The 16,754-nt window shown below is 36.4% G+C and overlaps 1 protein-coding gene across 1 annotated transcript in view; it reads left to right on the forward strand.

The window, feature by feature from the left end:
• The first annotated feature begins 2,620 nt into the window (after positions 1-2,620).
• The window catches only part of POC5 (POC5 centriolar protein), a 53,644-nt gene continuing 39,510 nt past the window's right edge, over positions 2,621-16,754 (forward strand). The window contains exons 1-2 of the mRNA XM_003759484.4: positions 2,621-2,811; positions 7,762-7,856. Coding sequence (XP_003759532.1) covers positions 7,773-7,856 — 84 coding nt within the window. The 5' untranslated portion in view covers positions 2,621-2,811; positions 7,762-7,772. The remainder of the gene's footprint in view (positions 2,812-7,761; positions 7,857-16,754) is intronic.

A 16,754-nucleotide genomic window follows, 5' to 3' on the forward strand; every position in this document is an offset into this window, starting at 1 on the left:
TTTTATTTATCAAAGACAATTTGTGACAACCTTCCCCCATCTTTATTTTCATTTTACCCCTTTTTCCTGGCTTTCTTCTATTTTGGCCTTCTGTTTCCATATCTATCTGCTACCTCTCTCCTCTGTTTTTGTTGCCTTTTCTTCTCACTTTCACTTTTTCCTCAGAAAGAACAGAAATGGGGGAAGGGGGCAGGGATGGGAAAAAATAACAGAATATAAAATGAGCTTCTATGGAACTATGAAAAGAAAAGTGGAAAAACTGGATTCCTCTCATTCAGAATACAATCTTTTTTTTCTTGCTTAGAAATGGAAAGGAAGTGAAGAGTTTAAACATATCTGCTGTCAGCTTAAGTGCAAATGCATATTAAAGTAACCATTGGATTCGGAGCCAAAGAGACCACTACTCAGCTATTTAATCCTTCTATGACTTTGACTAAGTCAATTCACTTGTCATTTTTCTCATCTGTAAAATAAGGGGTTTAGACCAGATCTCTTTTAGCTTTAAAATACTATGATTATATCCATGATCCTCCCTCCTACCTAAGAGTTCTAAATTTCTCTCCTTGAAACCAATAATGTAGGAAATGTGCTCTTGAAACAGAGACTGGGACTAAAAACAAATGCCCCCCACACCTTCCCCTACAAAGGGCAAAGTAGAGGCAAAAAGGCTCAGAAAGGAAGGATACCAACACAGAAATATGCTTAAAGCAGTTCTGTACAACTACATGAAAAGAAACAGAAGCACAGAGGGATTCAGTTCATTCAGTACCCCAGGGAAACACTCAGATTTCAATATTCAGTCAGAAATAAGTGGTTATCGAAGTGAATTCAGCAACAGCAAATGCATGTCACCAAACAGGAAAAATCACAGGAATATTGATCATTTATTGGAGCTAAATGATAGGACCTCAGATCCACTTATCTTGGCCCTAATTTGTAAACCTTAAAACATTTTCCTCATAACACTTTGAGGCAGATACACAATTATATTCCTGTTTTACTGTAGTCCAATTTAAGATTCAATCCAGGAAGCATTAAACACTAAGTAGAATTCTCCTAGGAATTCTCTCATGGAGCTTCCATTCTACTGTGCCTTAGTCTTTAATAAATGCTTATTCAATTTAACTGAATTTAAAAGCCTTACATGTATATATATAAAATATATATATATATATAAAATGTATATTTTTAGAGCCTGAACCTTCCATTAGTTGTCAAATTTAACTGAATTTTAAAAGCCTTGCATATATATATGTATATATATATATATATATTTTAGGGACTGGACCTTCCATTAGTTGTCAAATTTAACTGAATTTAAAAGCCTTGTATATATGTGTATATATATATATATATATATATATGTATATTTTTAGGGACTGGACCTTCCATTAGTTGTCAAATTTAACTGAATTTAAAAGCCTTGTATATATGTATATATATATATATATGTATATATATATATATATATATATATATATATATATATATATATATTTTAGGGACTGGACCTTCCATTAGTTGTCAAATTTAACTGAATTTAAAAGCCTTGTATATATGTGTATATATATATATATATATATATATGTATATTTTTAGGGACTGGACCTTCCATTAGTTGTCAAATTTAACTGAATTTAAAAGCCTTGTATATATGTATATATATATATATGTATATATGTGTATATATATATATATATATATATATTTTAGGGACTGGACCTTCCATTAGTTGTCAAATTTAACTGAATTTAAAAAGCCTTGCATATATATATATATATATATATATATATATATTTTTTTTTTTAGGGACTGGACCTTCCATTAGTTGTCAAATTTAACTGAGTTTAAAAAGCCATAATTAACTTACTACCTTTTTTGGGACCGGACCCAATTTCCTTAGTTTAGGAAATCCCCTCTACCAAGGCAGCTCCATAACTGTCGTGCACTTTATAATTTTAGAGTTGCCTGGGGCACTGAGACGCCAGACAGGATTGCACAGAGGGGAGGACTTGAACTCAAGACTTAGCTTTAAAGCTCACAGGCCACGAATGCAATTCCTTCATTTTACGAGTGAGGAACCAAGGCGTAAATACAGCGCAGCATGGAGCACGACTCCGCGTACAACGCACAGAGCCCGTGGCCGGGTCTCTATGGGCCACACCATTGGTCCTCTCACAAATCTACGGGCTCAAGGATCTAGTTCAACCCTCTCATCTGACAGGCAAGGAAACGGAGGCGAGGCCGTGGTATGGTCGCATACATCGTATGAGAGACCCGTCATCCACAGGAGAAGGAGGATCAAATTTGTGGGTCTAAAGTCATCCCCAGGAATGCTCCCCATTTCCGCTTTCCCTAAGCTCCTCCTACTCACACCAAGAAGCGACAGCAAAGACCTCATTTAGCGAAGCCCGGAGGGTCTAGAAAGAATGCTCTTAAAGAACTAAACTGGGCATGCCCAGCAGCGAGATCGGTCCCTATTCGTTAAGACCCTTCAGAGCTTCCTTAGTAACGCTTGGGACTAGGGAACTCCGAAACCCCACCCCTTCGCGTGCAAACTTCCTTTCTTAATTGGATGAGGCCGGGCCAAGTGTTAAATAGGGATAAGGAAGGCACCGCCCCTGAAGAAAACAACCAATCGTACGACATTTTACTAAAAGCGCAGGGCCAACCGACAGGATCCTCCTTAACTCCTCCGAGCAGTTTGAAACTGTCAGGGTACCGGGGCCCGGGACTATCCTAGAGTGAGCGCCGGTCTGCCGCTGGCGCTGGGCAGACTAGAAACCGGCGGTCACGAGCTGGCGCTGACAGGTGCGTGGTTCAGAGCCCCCGAGCGGGATCGGTCCGGCCGGGGGGCGAGGGAACGTATTGGAGGATTTAAAAGTCCGGCTCTGGCTGGGCGCCGTTTAACGAAAGACGGGAGCTTTGATGACCCGTTGCGGGACCGGGGGAGTGATGCCCTTCTGCCGGCCCGTGGTAGCGCTTTCTCCTTTCCCCGCCTCTCCGACCTGCATGGGGGGAGGGGGGGGAGGGGGGGAGGGGCACCACCCAGTCCCCGGGGCAAAGTGAAAGAAAGTGATGATGTCACCTTGCAGCTGATGCGTTTTGTTTAAATCCCCTAGGCCTTCCTTCTTCTACTCTTTAAACTTAGCAGTCTGCGTTGTTTTGTTGAATTCCTTGTTTCTCAGTTACTACCTTTAAGTTAGTTTTTCTTCTTGTCTCGGTTTTTAGGACTGGACCTTTTTTTGGTGTCATGGACCTTTTTGGGCAGCTGGTGAAACCTTAGAGTAATATTTTTAAATGCGTGATTACAAAGGAAATCAGTTATATTGAAAAGTTACCAAAATATATTTTGTCTTATTTATTTTTAACTTTTTTTTTTAAATTTTGAGTTTCTAGGCATTGACCAACCCCTAACACCCTATACCAAGATAAGATCTAAATGGGTTCCTGACTTAGACATAAAGGTGATACTATGGCAAATTAGAGCAAATCTGTGGAGAAGGGAGGAATTCATGGCAAAAGAAGAACTAGAGAACTTTAACAAATGCAAAGTGAGTCATTTTGATTATATTAAATTTAAACCAATGCAGCCAAGATTGGGAGGGAAATAGAAAAGTAGGAGAAAAAAATTACATCCAATGTTTCTTTTTTTTTTTTTATTACAGCTTTTTATTTACAAAACATATGCATAGTTAATTTTTCAACATTGATGCTTCCACAGCCTTCTTCTGTTCCATCTTTTCCCCTCCTTTGTCCCCACCCCCTCCCCCAGATGGCTAGTCCAATACATGTTAAACATGTTAAAGTATATGTTAAATCCAATCTATGTATACATATTTATATAATTATCGTGCTGCACAAGGAAAATCAGATCTAAAAAGGAAGAAAAAACCTGAGAAGGAAAAAAAAAATGCAAGCAAATAATAACAGATAGAGTGGAAATGCTATGTTGTGGTCCACACTCTTTTCCCATAGTTCTCTGAGTGTAGCTGATTCTTTTCATTACTGAACAATTGGAACTGGCCTGAATCATTTCATTGTTGAAGAAAACCATGTGCATCAAAGTTGATCATCGTATAATCTTCTTGTTGCTATGTATAATGATCTCCTGGTTCTGCTTATTTCACTTAGCATCAATTCATGTAAGTCTCTCCAGGCCTTCCTGAAATCATCCTGCTGGTCATTTCTTACAGAACAATGTTCCATAACATTCATATATCACAATTTATCCAATTGATGGGCATCCATTCATTTTCCAGTTTTTGGCCACTACAAAGAAGGCTGCCACAAACATTCGTGCACAGACAGGTCCCTTTCCCTTTAAAATCTCTTTGGGATATAAGCCCAGTAGTAACACTGCTGGATCAAAGGGTATGCACAGTTTGATAACTTTTGGGACATAGTTTTGGGCATTCTCCAGAATGGTTGGATCTGTTCACAGTTCTACCAACAATGTGTTAGTATGCCAGTTTTCCTACATCCCCTCATTCCTCCTTATCTTTCCCTGTCATTTTAGCCAATCTGAGAAGTGTGTAGTGGTACCTCATTGTTGTCTTAATTTGCATTTCTCCAGTCAATAACGATTTGGAGAACCTTTTCATATGACTAGAAAGTTTCAATTTCTTCATCTGAAAATTGTTCATATCTTTTGACCATTTATCAGTTGGAAAATGACTTCATTTCTTATAAATGAGTCAATTCTCTATATATTTTGAAAATGAGGCCTTTATCAGAACCTTTAACTGTAAAAATGTTTTCCCAGTTTATTGCTTCCCTTCTAATCTTGTCTGCATTAGTTTTGTTTGTACAAAAACTTTTTAACTTAATATAATCAAAATTATCTATTTTGTGATCAATAATGATCTCTAGTTCTTTTTTGGTCACAAATTCCTTCCTCCACAGGTCTGAAAGGTAAACTATCCTGTGTTCCTCTAATTTATTTATAATCTCATTCTTTTTGCTTAAATCACGAACCCATTTTGACTTTATCTTGGTATACAGTGTTAAGTGTGGGTCAATGCCTAATTGCTGCCATACTAGTTTCCACTAATGAATAGTTGTTGAAAATGATGATTAATAATCATTTTTAAATTCTTAAATTAACAAAGGCTAAATAAAATGAGCATTTTCATGTACAATATAGCATAGGAAAAAGAAGGTTGTACATGAAACATTCTATTACATACTCCTTTTTCTTTTAAGGAAATTGTATATACTAAGTCAGGATGTTAATTTTAAAAGCCAGCTTGCTAGTATATTTCTGGGGGGTTTTCCTGATTTTTTTTTAAGAGATAGGAAGGAAAAGGGACTAGATTTCCCTCCCCCCAAGAAAAAATGAAAAAAAATAATAATAAAGAAAATGCATAGTAAAGCAAAACAAATTCCCACCTTGACCATGTCCAAAAATCTTATCATTCTGAACCCTATGCCCATCACTCAAGGGGCAAGAAGTGAGTAATATAGTTTGTCATTGCACTGATCAGAATTCTTAAATCTTTCAAAGCTTTTATTTACATTGTTGTAATTACATAAATTAGTCTCCTGCTCACTTCAGTCTGTATCAGTTCATATAAGTCCTTGCCAGATTTCTCTGAAACTTTTTCATTGTTTCTTATGGCACAAAAAGATTACATTATAGTCACCTGAAAACAATCGCTGAGTTCTTGAACATGTGTAGAATGAATGTATACAGTTGTCAGTGCCCTCAGAACAAGAAGAAAGGTATCCCAAAGAGAACAGAAGAGTTCTCATAATTGAATCCTGTGGTAATTTGATTCAAAGGAACATCTATGACAAATTACTTTCCTATTTTACATGGTAAGACTAAAATATGTAATTATGCACTCTACTGCCAGATTAATCTAGTTTATTTGGTGTTCTTATGATTCCATGAGGAAAAAGGAAATGTTACAACTCTCTAATTAGTAATTGACCTACCCCCAAAGTTCCTATGGAAAATGGATCTTGATAGTAAAAGATATGAGAAATGTTTGTTCATGATTACTTTTTTTTTTTTTTTTTTTTTTTTTTTTGCTGAGGCAATTGGGGTTAAGTGACTTGCCCAGGGTCACACAGCAAGGAAGTGGTAAGTGTCTGAGGCCAGATTTGAACCCAGGTCTGCCTGACTTCAGGGCAGTGGTGATCTATCTATTGCACCATCTAACTGCCCCTTGTTCATGATTCTTAAAGGGCATAAGGACATATGTAATAATAATTGAAACAATTTCCAGCCTCCTTAGTTGAAATTTCCTATACTGATTTTTGGATTCACTGAAAGTTCATTGATTTTCCACAACTCTATCCACAACACGTATGATTAACTTCAAGTTGAAAGACTGTCTTCTCTGTCTTGTCCTGTTTTTGAGAGCCTGAATTTGTATGACCAATGAGATAAATGGTTAAATTATCACTAAAACAAAATGTGTCCCTTGGCATGACACAACTAGAAACTCTGAAATTTACCACCATTTGAGTAGCACTGCTAGTTCACTTACTCTCATTCTACTGAAACCACTCTCTAAAATTACCAGTGATCTCTCAGTTGCCAAATCCAATGTTTTTTTCGTAATACTTATTCTACTTGACTTCACTGTGGTCTTTGTCACTATTGCTCACTCTCTTCTCCTTGATCCTCTCTTCTAGACTTTTAGGGCACTACCCTCTCCTGCTTCTCATCCTCCCCATCTAACTTAGTTTCTCTGTCTCCTCTATTAGATCCTCTTCTAGATCACACCCTTTAATCATAGTTGTCTATCAGTGTTCTATCCTGACCCTCTTCTTCCTCTATACTACTTGGTGATTTCATCAGCTTCTATGGATTTAATTACCATCTGTATTCTGATTAATGCTCAAATCTACCTACCAAACCTCCAATCTCTCATCTCTAAATGCTTTTAAAACATTTTGGACAAGATTTTAGTAGACATCTTAAACTTAATGTGCCCAAAATGGAATTTATATTATCTTTCTCTCTAAATTCTGCCTATCTCCTATCTTTCCTGTTAATAGAGAGAGCAAGATCATCTCCAAATCCCTTAATCTCCGTGCTGGATTATTTACTATCTCTCACCCCATCATATCCAATTTGTTGTCAAGGCCGTTAATTCCATTTTTGCAACATTGCTTGTATAGGTCCCCCCTCTGTCCTCTGACATTACTACCCTCTAGTGCAAGACCTCATCACCTCATGCCTGAACTCTTGCAATAACCTGCTCAGGGATCTGCCTGCCTCATTCAAATCTCTCCCTACTCCAGTGCATCTTCCACTCAGCCACTAAAGTGATTTATATAAAGCTCAGGTCTATTCATGTCACTCCTTAGTCAATAAACGTTAGTGGCTTTCTGTTGTCTTCATGAGCAAAAACAAAATGCTGTGTTCACCCTTCAAAGTTCTTTATAACCTAGTCCCTTTCTACCTTTCCAGTCTTTTACCTTATTCTTTGATACATTCTCTTTGATCCAGTGATACTGGCCTCCTGGATATTCTACAAATAAGAGACCATCTCTTGGCTGTTGACATTTTCTCTATTTCCCATTAGTGAAGTACTTTCCTTCCTTTGTTTTGCCTACTGATCTCTTTGGCTTCTAACAATTCTGTTTCCCCTTCTTAGAATCTAGCACAGCACTTTGTGCATAATAAATATTTGTTTTTTAACTTCTGTTGTAATAGGAATTTTTATTTAGAATTTTACTGCACATAACTGAAAAGATTTTACTTAAACTCAGAGGAAACTAAAGTTAACATTTCTTCTTTTACAGTTTTGTAAAGGATGTCCTCAGATGAAGAGAAAGCCTCAGCTACAGCTCTGCCAAGAGACGTTGATCCAGATAGTTCAGTTTCTTCAAATCTTCAGGTAGGTTAGAGTTAATATCATCTGAACCTTTAATGGCTTTTATAGGAATCATGAAAAATGGCCAGTTTAATGTGTAAATTCTAAGATTCAACAAATGCCTACTTTTAGGTTAGTGTGGTACCTAGTACTTTTATCATGCATCTTATACGTGGAATAGGTATTATGTTTGGCATAGTGGCAATAATCCCACTTTATTGGGATTATTTATGGGGGGGAGGGGAAGTTTTACTCCTACTATACAGCCAAGAGAAACTGTTGTCCTTTTTAAAACAGGCGGGAGAAAAGTAGGCATATACGAAAAGAGATGCAGGGCAATATATTGATTCCATTCTAATTCAGCAATATTATCTGTCTCCTTCTTTCCATCGTTACTTCTATAATCCAGGCCTTAATAACTTTTTGCTTGATCAAAAATAATAGTCCTCTTTCTTCCAATAGTTCTCTCCCACTTCCTCACTTTTGTATTTATAGTGCTCCCAAGGTAATCTTTCAAATGAACAATACTATTCTAAAGAATAAACTCTTACCTATCTCCTTACTATCTCCTTAGTAAAATATAAACTCTTTTCCTTTGTATCCAAAGCCCTCCAAAGTGTGGCTATCTTTTTATAGCCAAGTACCTGTGAGTGAAATTGTCTGTTTTCTTCTCCTATCTCTACTTTTAAAAATTACTTCATTCCATTGATGAGGATGGGCAAATCTGAAAGATTTTGCCTGATTTCTTTTTTTTTTTTTTTTTATAACTTTCTATTGATAGAACATATGCCTGGGTAATTTTTTTAATAACATTATCCCTTGCACTCACTTCTGTTCCTACTTTTCCCTTCCTCCATCTACCCCCTCCTCTAGATGGCAAGCAGCATTATACATGTCAAATATGTTATAGTATATCCTAGATACAATATATGTGTGCAGAATCGAACAGTTCTCTTGTTGCACAGGGAGAATTGGATTCTGAAGGTAAAAATAACCTGGGAAGAAAAACGAAAATGCAAACAGTTTACACTCATTTCCCAGTGTTCTTTCTTTGGGTATAGCTGCTTCTGTCCATCATTGATCAATTGGAACTGAGTTAGATCTTCTCTTTGTCAAAGAAATCCACTTCCATCAGAATACATCCTCATACAGTATCGTTGTTGAAGTATATTATGATCTCCTGGTTCTGCTCATTTCACTTAGCATCAGTTCACTTAGCATCAGAACTCAGTTCTGTTCGGAACAGAAGTGAGTGCAAGGGAAAATGTTGTAAAAAGTCTCTCCATGCCTCTCTCTATTCATCTTGCTGGTCATTTCTTACAGAACAATAATATTCCATAACATTCCTATACCACAATTTACCCAGTCATTCTCCAATTGATGGGCATCCATTCATTTTCCAGTTTCTAGCCACTACAAAAAGGGCTGCCACGAACATTTTGACACATACAGGTCCCTTTCCCTTCTTTAGTATTGCTTTAGTATATAGCCCAGTAGTAGCACTGCTGGATCAAAGGGTATGCACAGTTTGATAACTTTTTGAGCATAGTTCCAAACTACTCTCCAGAATGGTTGGATTCGTTCACAACTCCACCAACAATGCATCAGTGTCCCAGTTTTCCCACATCCCTTCCAACATTCCGCATTATCTTTCCCTGTCATTCTAGCCAATCTGACAGGTACGTGTAGTGGTATCTCAGAGTTGTCTTAATTTGCATTTCTCTGGTTAATAATGAATACATCCTCATACAGTATCGTTGTTGAAGTATATTATGATCTCCTGGTTCTGCTCATTTCACTTAGCATCAGTTCACTTAGCATCAGAACTCAGTTCTGTTTGGAACAGAAGTGAGTGCAAGGGAAAATGTTGTAAAAAGTCTCTCCATGCCTCTCTCTATTCATATTGCTGGTCATTTCTTACAGAACAATAATATTCCATAACATTCCTATACCACAAATTTACCAGTCATTCTCAATTGATGGGCATCCATTCATTTTCAGTTTCAGCCACACAAAAAGGGCTACAAACATTTTGCCTAAGGTCCCTTTCCCTTCTTTAATTGTTTAATATAGCCCTAGAGCACTGCTGGATCAAAGGGATCAAGTTTGATAACTTTTTGACATAGTTCAAACTCTCTCAGAATGGTTGGATTGTTCACAACTCCAAACAATGCATCAGTGTCCCAGTTTTCCCACATCCTCCAACATTCATCATTATTTTTTCCTTCATCTTAGCCAATCTGACAGGTGTGTATGTTCTCAAGTTTTTAATTTCATTTCTCTGATCAATAGTGATTTGGAGCACTCTTTGATATGAGTGGAAATAGTTTCAATTTCATCATCTGAAAATTGTCTGTTCATATCCTTTAACTATTTATCAATTGGAGAATGGCTTGATTTCTTATAAATTAGAGTCAATTCTCTATATATTTTGGAAATAAGGCCTTTATCAGAACCTTTAACTATAAAAATGTTTTTCCAGTTTGTTGCTTCCCTTCTAATTTTGTCTGCATTAGTTTTGTTTATACAAAGGCTTTTTTAATTTGATGTAATCAAAATTATATATTTTGTGATCAATAATGATCTCTAATTCTTCTTTGGTCACAAATTCCTTCCTCCTCCACCAAGTCTGAGGTACATATCCGATCCTCTAATTTATTTATGTCTGCTTCATGCCTAAATCATGGACCCATTTTGATCTTATCTTGGTATATGGTGTTAAGTGGTTCCATGCCTAATTTCTGCCATATAATTTAGTTTTTCCTAGCAGTTTTGTCAAACAATAATTCTTATCCCAAAAGTTGGGATTTTGGGGTTTTCAAAACAATTCATGGTTGTTGATTATTTTGTCCTGTAAACCAACCTATTCCACTGAACAACTATTATTTCAGAATCCAAATGGTTTTAGTGACTGCTGCTTTATAATATACTTTTAGATCATAAGCTAGACCACCCATTTGATTTTTTTTTTATTAATTCCCCTTAAAATTTTGATCTTTTGTTCTTCCATATGAATTTTTTTTATTTTTAGGTCATTAAAATAGCTTGGGAGTCTGATTGGTATAGCATAAAAAGATTAGTTTAGAGTATTGTCATCTTTATTATATTTCCCGCCTATCCAAGAGCATTAATATTTTCCAATTATTTAAATCTACTTTATTTGTGTGGAAAGTGTTTTATAATTTTTCTCAAATTCTGACTTTCCTTTGATAGATAGATTAAATATTTTTGCTATCAACTTTATTTTGAATGGAATTTCCTTTCAAGATACTAAAAAGGAAAGGGCCCTTGTTTCAAAATGTTTGTGGCCCCTTTTGTAGTGGCTAGAAACAGAAAATGAATGGATGCCACAATTGGAAATGACTGGATAATTTGTGGTATAAGTGTTATGGAATATTTTGTTCTGTAAGAAATGATCGCAGGATGAATACAGAGAGGCTTGGAGAGAGTTACAGAACTGATGTAAGTAAAAAGAAACCAGGGATCAAATACTTCCAACGATTGTGTGAAGATTATTCTGATGGATGTGGATTTTTGACAAAAGACCTAATTCAGTTTCAATTGATCAAGATGGACAAACAGTATACCCAAAGAAAGAACACTGGGAAATGAATGTAAACTTTTGCACTTTTGTTTTCTTTAAAGGATTTTTCCTTCGAATCCAATTCTCCTATGCAACAAAAATTGTTTGGTTCCACATATATTTATCTAGGATATCCTGATATTTAAATATATGGACTGTACCATCTAGGAGGGGTGGAGAGGGAGGAAAAATCGGAACAAGTGAGTGCAAGGGAAAATGTAAAAAATTACCTCAGGGTTCTGTCAATGTTATAATAAAAAAAAGAAAGAAAAGAAAAAGAAAAAAAAAAAGAATTTAAATGCTACACCACCTTGTGCATATATGTTTAATATTGATATTGCTTCATTATCTATGCTACTCTTTAGCAAGATATAGTGCCCTTCCTTATCTCTTTTAATTAGATCAATTTTTGCTTTTGCTTGATCTGAGATCAGGATGGTTACGCCTGCTTTTTTGACTTCACCTGAAGCATAGTAGATTCTGCTCCAACCTTTTACCTAAATTTACCCCATATGTATCACCCTGTTTCAGGTGTGTTTCCTGTAAACAACATATTGTAGGATTCTGGCTTTTAATCCAGTCTGCTAACCACTTCCTCTTTATGAGGGAGTTTTCCCCATTCACATTTATGGTTAAAATTACCAATTACTTGCCATTTTGTTAACCCCTGCGCTTATGCTTTTCTCCTTTCCTTCCCCCTTATCCCCCTCCCCATTATTAAACTTGTGAGCACCACTTGCTTCTCACAGCCCTCCCTTTTTAGTATCCCTCCTCCCACCTTAGGGTCCTCCCCCTGTCTTACCCCTTTTTCTCACAATTTCTGTATTCCCTTCCATTTAGCTTTTTCCCTTTTCCCTTTTCCCCTCCCACTTTTCAATGAGGTAGGAAAAGTTTCATCATAAATTGAATATATCTAATATTTTTCTCTTTAAGCCAGTTATGATGGCAGTAAGATACTATGTTTATCCCCCTCCATTCCTTCTCTCAAATATAATAGGTTTCCTTTGCCTCTTCATGAGATGTAGTACCCCCACTTTCCCCTTTTCCAGGTACAATTTCCTTTTCCACCTCTAGTTTCTAGAACAGTGTATACATGAATTCTTTATATATCTTTATAGCAGAAATATAGTTCCCAAGATTTCTTTTTATCTTTTTAGGTTTCTCTTGAGTTCTATATTTGTAGATCAAACTTTTTGTTTAGTTCCAGTTTTTCATCAAAAATAGATGAAATTCACTTATTTCGTTGAATGTCCATCTTCTTCCCTGAAAAAAGATGCTCATTTTGGCTGGGTAAGTTATTTTTGGCTGCATACCAAGTTCCTTAACCTTTCGGAATATCATATTCCAGGCCCTTCAATCCTTTAATGTGGATGCTGCTAGATCCTGGGCAATCCTTATTGTGGCTCCTTTATATTTGAATTGATTTTTTCTAGCACCTTGTAGTATTTTTTCCTTCATCTGATAGTTCTGGAATTTGGCCACTATATTTCTTGGTGTATTGATTTTAGGGTCCCTTTCAGTAGGTGATCAATGAATTCTTTCCATTTCTATTTTACCCTCTGTTTCTATAACTTTGGGGCGGTTCTCTTTGATGATTTCCTGGAAAATAGTGTCCAGGCTCTTTTTTTCATCATATTTTTCAGGGAACCCAATAATTCTCAGATTGTCTCTCCTGATCTATTTTCCAGGTCTGTTGTTTTCCCAAGAAGGTATTTGACATTTTTTCCCATTGTTTCATTTCTTTGATTTTTGTTTGACTGATTCTTGGTGTCTCCTCAAGTCATTCAATTCCATTTGTTCGATTCTGATTTTCAATGAAGTATTTTCTTCACTTACTTTTTTTATATCTTTTTCTAATTGTCCAATTGAGTTTTTAAGTGAGTTGTTTTGTTCTATGGAATTTTTTTTCCATTTTGCCAATTTTATTTTTTAGAGAATTATTTCCTTTTTCCAATTCACTAATTCTGTTTTTCAAGAATTTGATTTCTTTATCCACTCTATCTATCTGTGACTTATCCAGACTCTCTTGCCAAGCTTTCCTTTCCTTTTCCCATTTTTCTTCTAGCTCTTTTGTGAGAGCCTTTTTAATTCTTCTACGAGAGTCTTGTGTATTGAGGACCAGATCATATCCCCTTTGGGGATTCATCTGGAGACTGTCTGTTTTTAGTCTCCTCAGGGTTTAAGGTCTGCTCTCTAAACATATAGAAGCTGTCAATAGTCTGTTTTAATTTTTTGTTCATTTTGTCAAAGAAGAATCAAAGAAAACAAACTAACAAGAAAAACAAATGCAGTCTGCTTTTTGGGGGGGCTGGAGGAGGGGTGGGGAGGCTGGATGGTATTACCGAGCTTCCTATACAGACTGCAGGTGCAGCAGCGAGGCACTAGCAGGACAGCAATGGCTGCGCTTGTGTTTGCGCTCTGAGACTCTGAGAGTGTGCTGAGACACTGTGGGGAGAGGGATGGCCAGGTCCCAAAGACCTAGCTTTTCCGGGTTATAGACTTTACCTCCCCGTGTTTTTAACTTCTCTGCTTGTCTACTGGTTTGCTGCCAGGGCAAAGTATCCAATACTGTGGTAAAGCTCTCCCCACAGAAATGCCTGAGATCACATCCCACCCCTCTCTGGTCTGCTCAACTGTGAGCTGCCCACCCTGTTCTCGCTGCCACTGCTTGCCTTCAGTCTGCGTTCAATCTAACCATCCCCAACCTCGAGCAAAAACAGTCCTTTTCTGGCGAATTTCGAGGCTATCTTCTCTTGGTAATTATTTGTGGGTTTTTTTCAGTCAAGCACTAATTCCGAGGCTTGTCATGAAATAAATTATTCTGAGAGAAAACACGGAGCTTAAGTAGATGTGTTTGTCCTCTCTGCCATCTTGGTCGGAAGTCCAACCTTGCCTGATTTCTGCCCCACCTCTCCAGTCAAACCTATGTAAATCTGATATATTTATCTTGAACTTCTCTAATACACCTGTCACTTTCTACTTAGTACTATAGTCATTTATATAGGAATGCCCCACTTGATTTCTAGATCTTTGGGAAAGAATTCTGTCTTATTTTAATCTTTATATTTATTGAATGAATCTCTGATAGTAACTATATTCCAGTTTCTTGGAGAAGACAGGAATCCTCAATTCACCACATTTTTCTTTTGATAAGAGAGAAAGACATCATTTACAAGGAGGAAAAGAAGCCCCAAGAAGGGATAGGAAGGGGATATCTCTTAAGGATATTCAAAGTACTGCATTCATTTACACATAAAATCTAATTTACCCCATTGATTAATGGCACATGAGGGTTTTTTTTTTTTTGCCTTCTTTAAACCACTAAGAACCCTAAAAAGATGAAATATTCACTTACCTTTTAAATTTGTCCAATTTGTTGAGTCTCAATTTAGTCCATTTCAGTAGAGCTTTATCCACTACTATAATTTGTAAGTTAATAAATTGCTCAATAAACTTCATATCTACAGAGGGAGTTTTTTGATTTATTTGAGATTCCTGAAATATTATAATACATTATATGCAAAGAACTTTATAAGATGGTAATATTTAATTTCCTCAGAAATGGCACTTTGGCTCTTAGTGAAAGTGAAAATCATAAAAAATGACCAACTGCTCAAAATTGTGATGTCATAAATTCTAAGAGTGTTCTAGCTTTACATTCTGATCTCTGTTGCTGTGACCTTCCACACATTCTGCTATCTAAGATACTGGATGCAGTAGAAAGATCATTTACATTGACTATGGAGGATGTGACTTTATGTAAAATATTTTACTTTTCTAAACTTCTAAATATAGAATTGTGCCTCAATGATACCAATAAAAACACCACCAAAATAGAATTTTAAAAGGAAGCATTTTTATCATTATACATTTATCCCAGTGTAGCATGTAGATTTTGCAGCTTCTACAGCTGCATAGACTTGGTTTCAGCTATTTAGGAAAGTGTCCCTATTGGCCTCATACAATGAATAAGAGCTGTAGAAAGATCTTTGGGAAAGTGAAATTATTCTCATAGTTGCTATTGTTGATTTGGAAATTTAGAAAATAGTAGGAAGATCTGTATTATTGGACAATTTAATGATACGGCAAAATAAACATGAATTGTGCATGAGGCCTACTCAGAATAATACTTTACTTCACAATTTTTCATTGTATTTCTTTCTGAAAAGTTATTTTCACACCTCTGGCCCTCAATTTTTTTGTCAGTAAAATTGGGCTAATACAACCTATATGACCTGCTTTATTAGGTTGTTATAAGGAAAATAAAAGTGTTAAATAAATAGAGCCCTCTTCCTTTGTTCATCTTCCTATTTAACTGGAAAAAATCTAATGTTGTTCTTATTAAAGCTTAAGTGACTTAAAAGATTTCAAGCATATTTCACTTCATAAGCAGCAAAGTTGCCTTAAGAGGAAGGAAGTGATCTCTAATTGTGGAAGTTGAGAATGAATAAATTAGAACACCAGGTAGTAAAGGGAGCAGCTTTATTGACACCCCAAATCAGTTATAGAGCATTAGCAACCAGTCTTCCTGGGAAATTCTGATCAATTTCATTGGTGGTTACTTGGTTTGGGAGGGGGGGGTCTAGTAGATTATTTTATATATATAAATGCATGAGAAAGCTAAAGGGTATGAGAATCTAGTACTCCTCGGATTCCAAAAGTTAAAATGCTACCTTATCTATTGAACCAGTCTGTGCCTTATGAATTGCATTCAATATATAATGTCTCATAATCCTGCATGCCACTTTCTTTATCATTGTTCCAAAAAGATCTCTACAATCCAGAAACCTTCTCAAGAGTCTGGGAAAGTTTAATGGGCTTTACTTTTAACAAGAATTTACATTTTGGTGTGACAGCACAGAAAATCTAGGACTAGGTCTTACCCATAGAAACAAATTATCTGTAATCAATGAGGTAACTGAATTCTGCCCTGGTGGAATATTTATTGTGTTCAGTTCTCACTACCATATGGTCCAGGTGCAGTGGGTAGGGTTCCAGATACTGAGGTCCTTTCTCGAACAACCTGCCAAGCATTCCAACTCTACTGCAAAAAGCACAACTCATTGGCCTGGCCACATTGTTAGAATGCCATATGTACTTGCCAAAACAATTATTTTAGGAAGAACTCATACAGAGCAAGCCACTCACAAGGTGGTCAGAAAAAAAACAGTACAAGGATACTCCCAAGATTTCTCTTTAAAAACTTTAAAATTGGTTGTATGACATGGGAGACACTCACACAGGACCACCCAGCATGGCCTGCCCTCAGCAGAGAAGGTGCTCTGCTCTATGAGCAAAGCCTAATTGACTTAGCCCAAAAGAAATATGAGATGCTGAAA

The sequence above is a fragment of the Sarcophilus harrisii genome, chromosome 1 (genome assembly GCF_902635505.1).
Source record: "Sarcophilus harrisii chromosome 1, mSarHar1.11, whole genome shotgun sequence".
Lineage (NCBI taxonomy): Eukaryota > Metazoa > Chordata > Mammalia > Dasyuromorphia > Dasyuridae > Sarcophilus > Sarcophilus harrisii.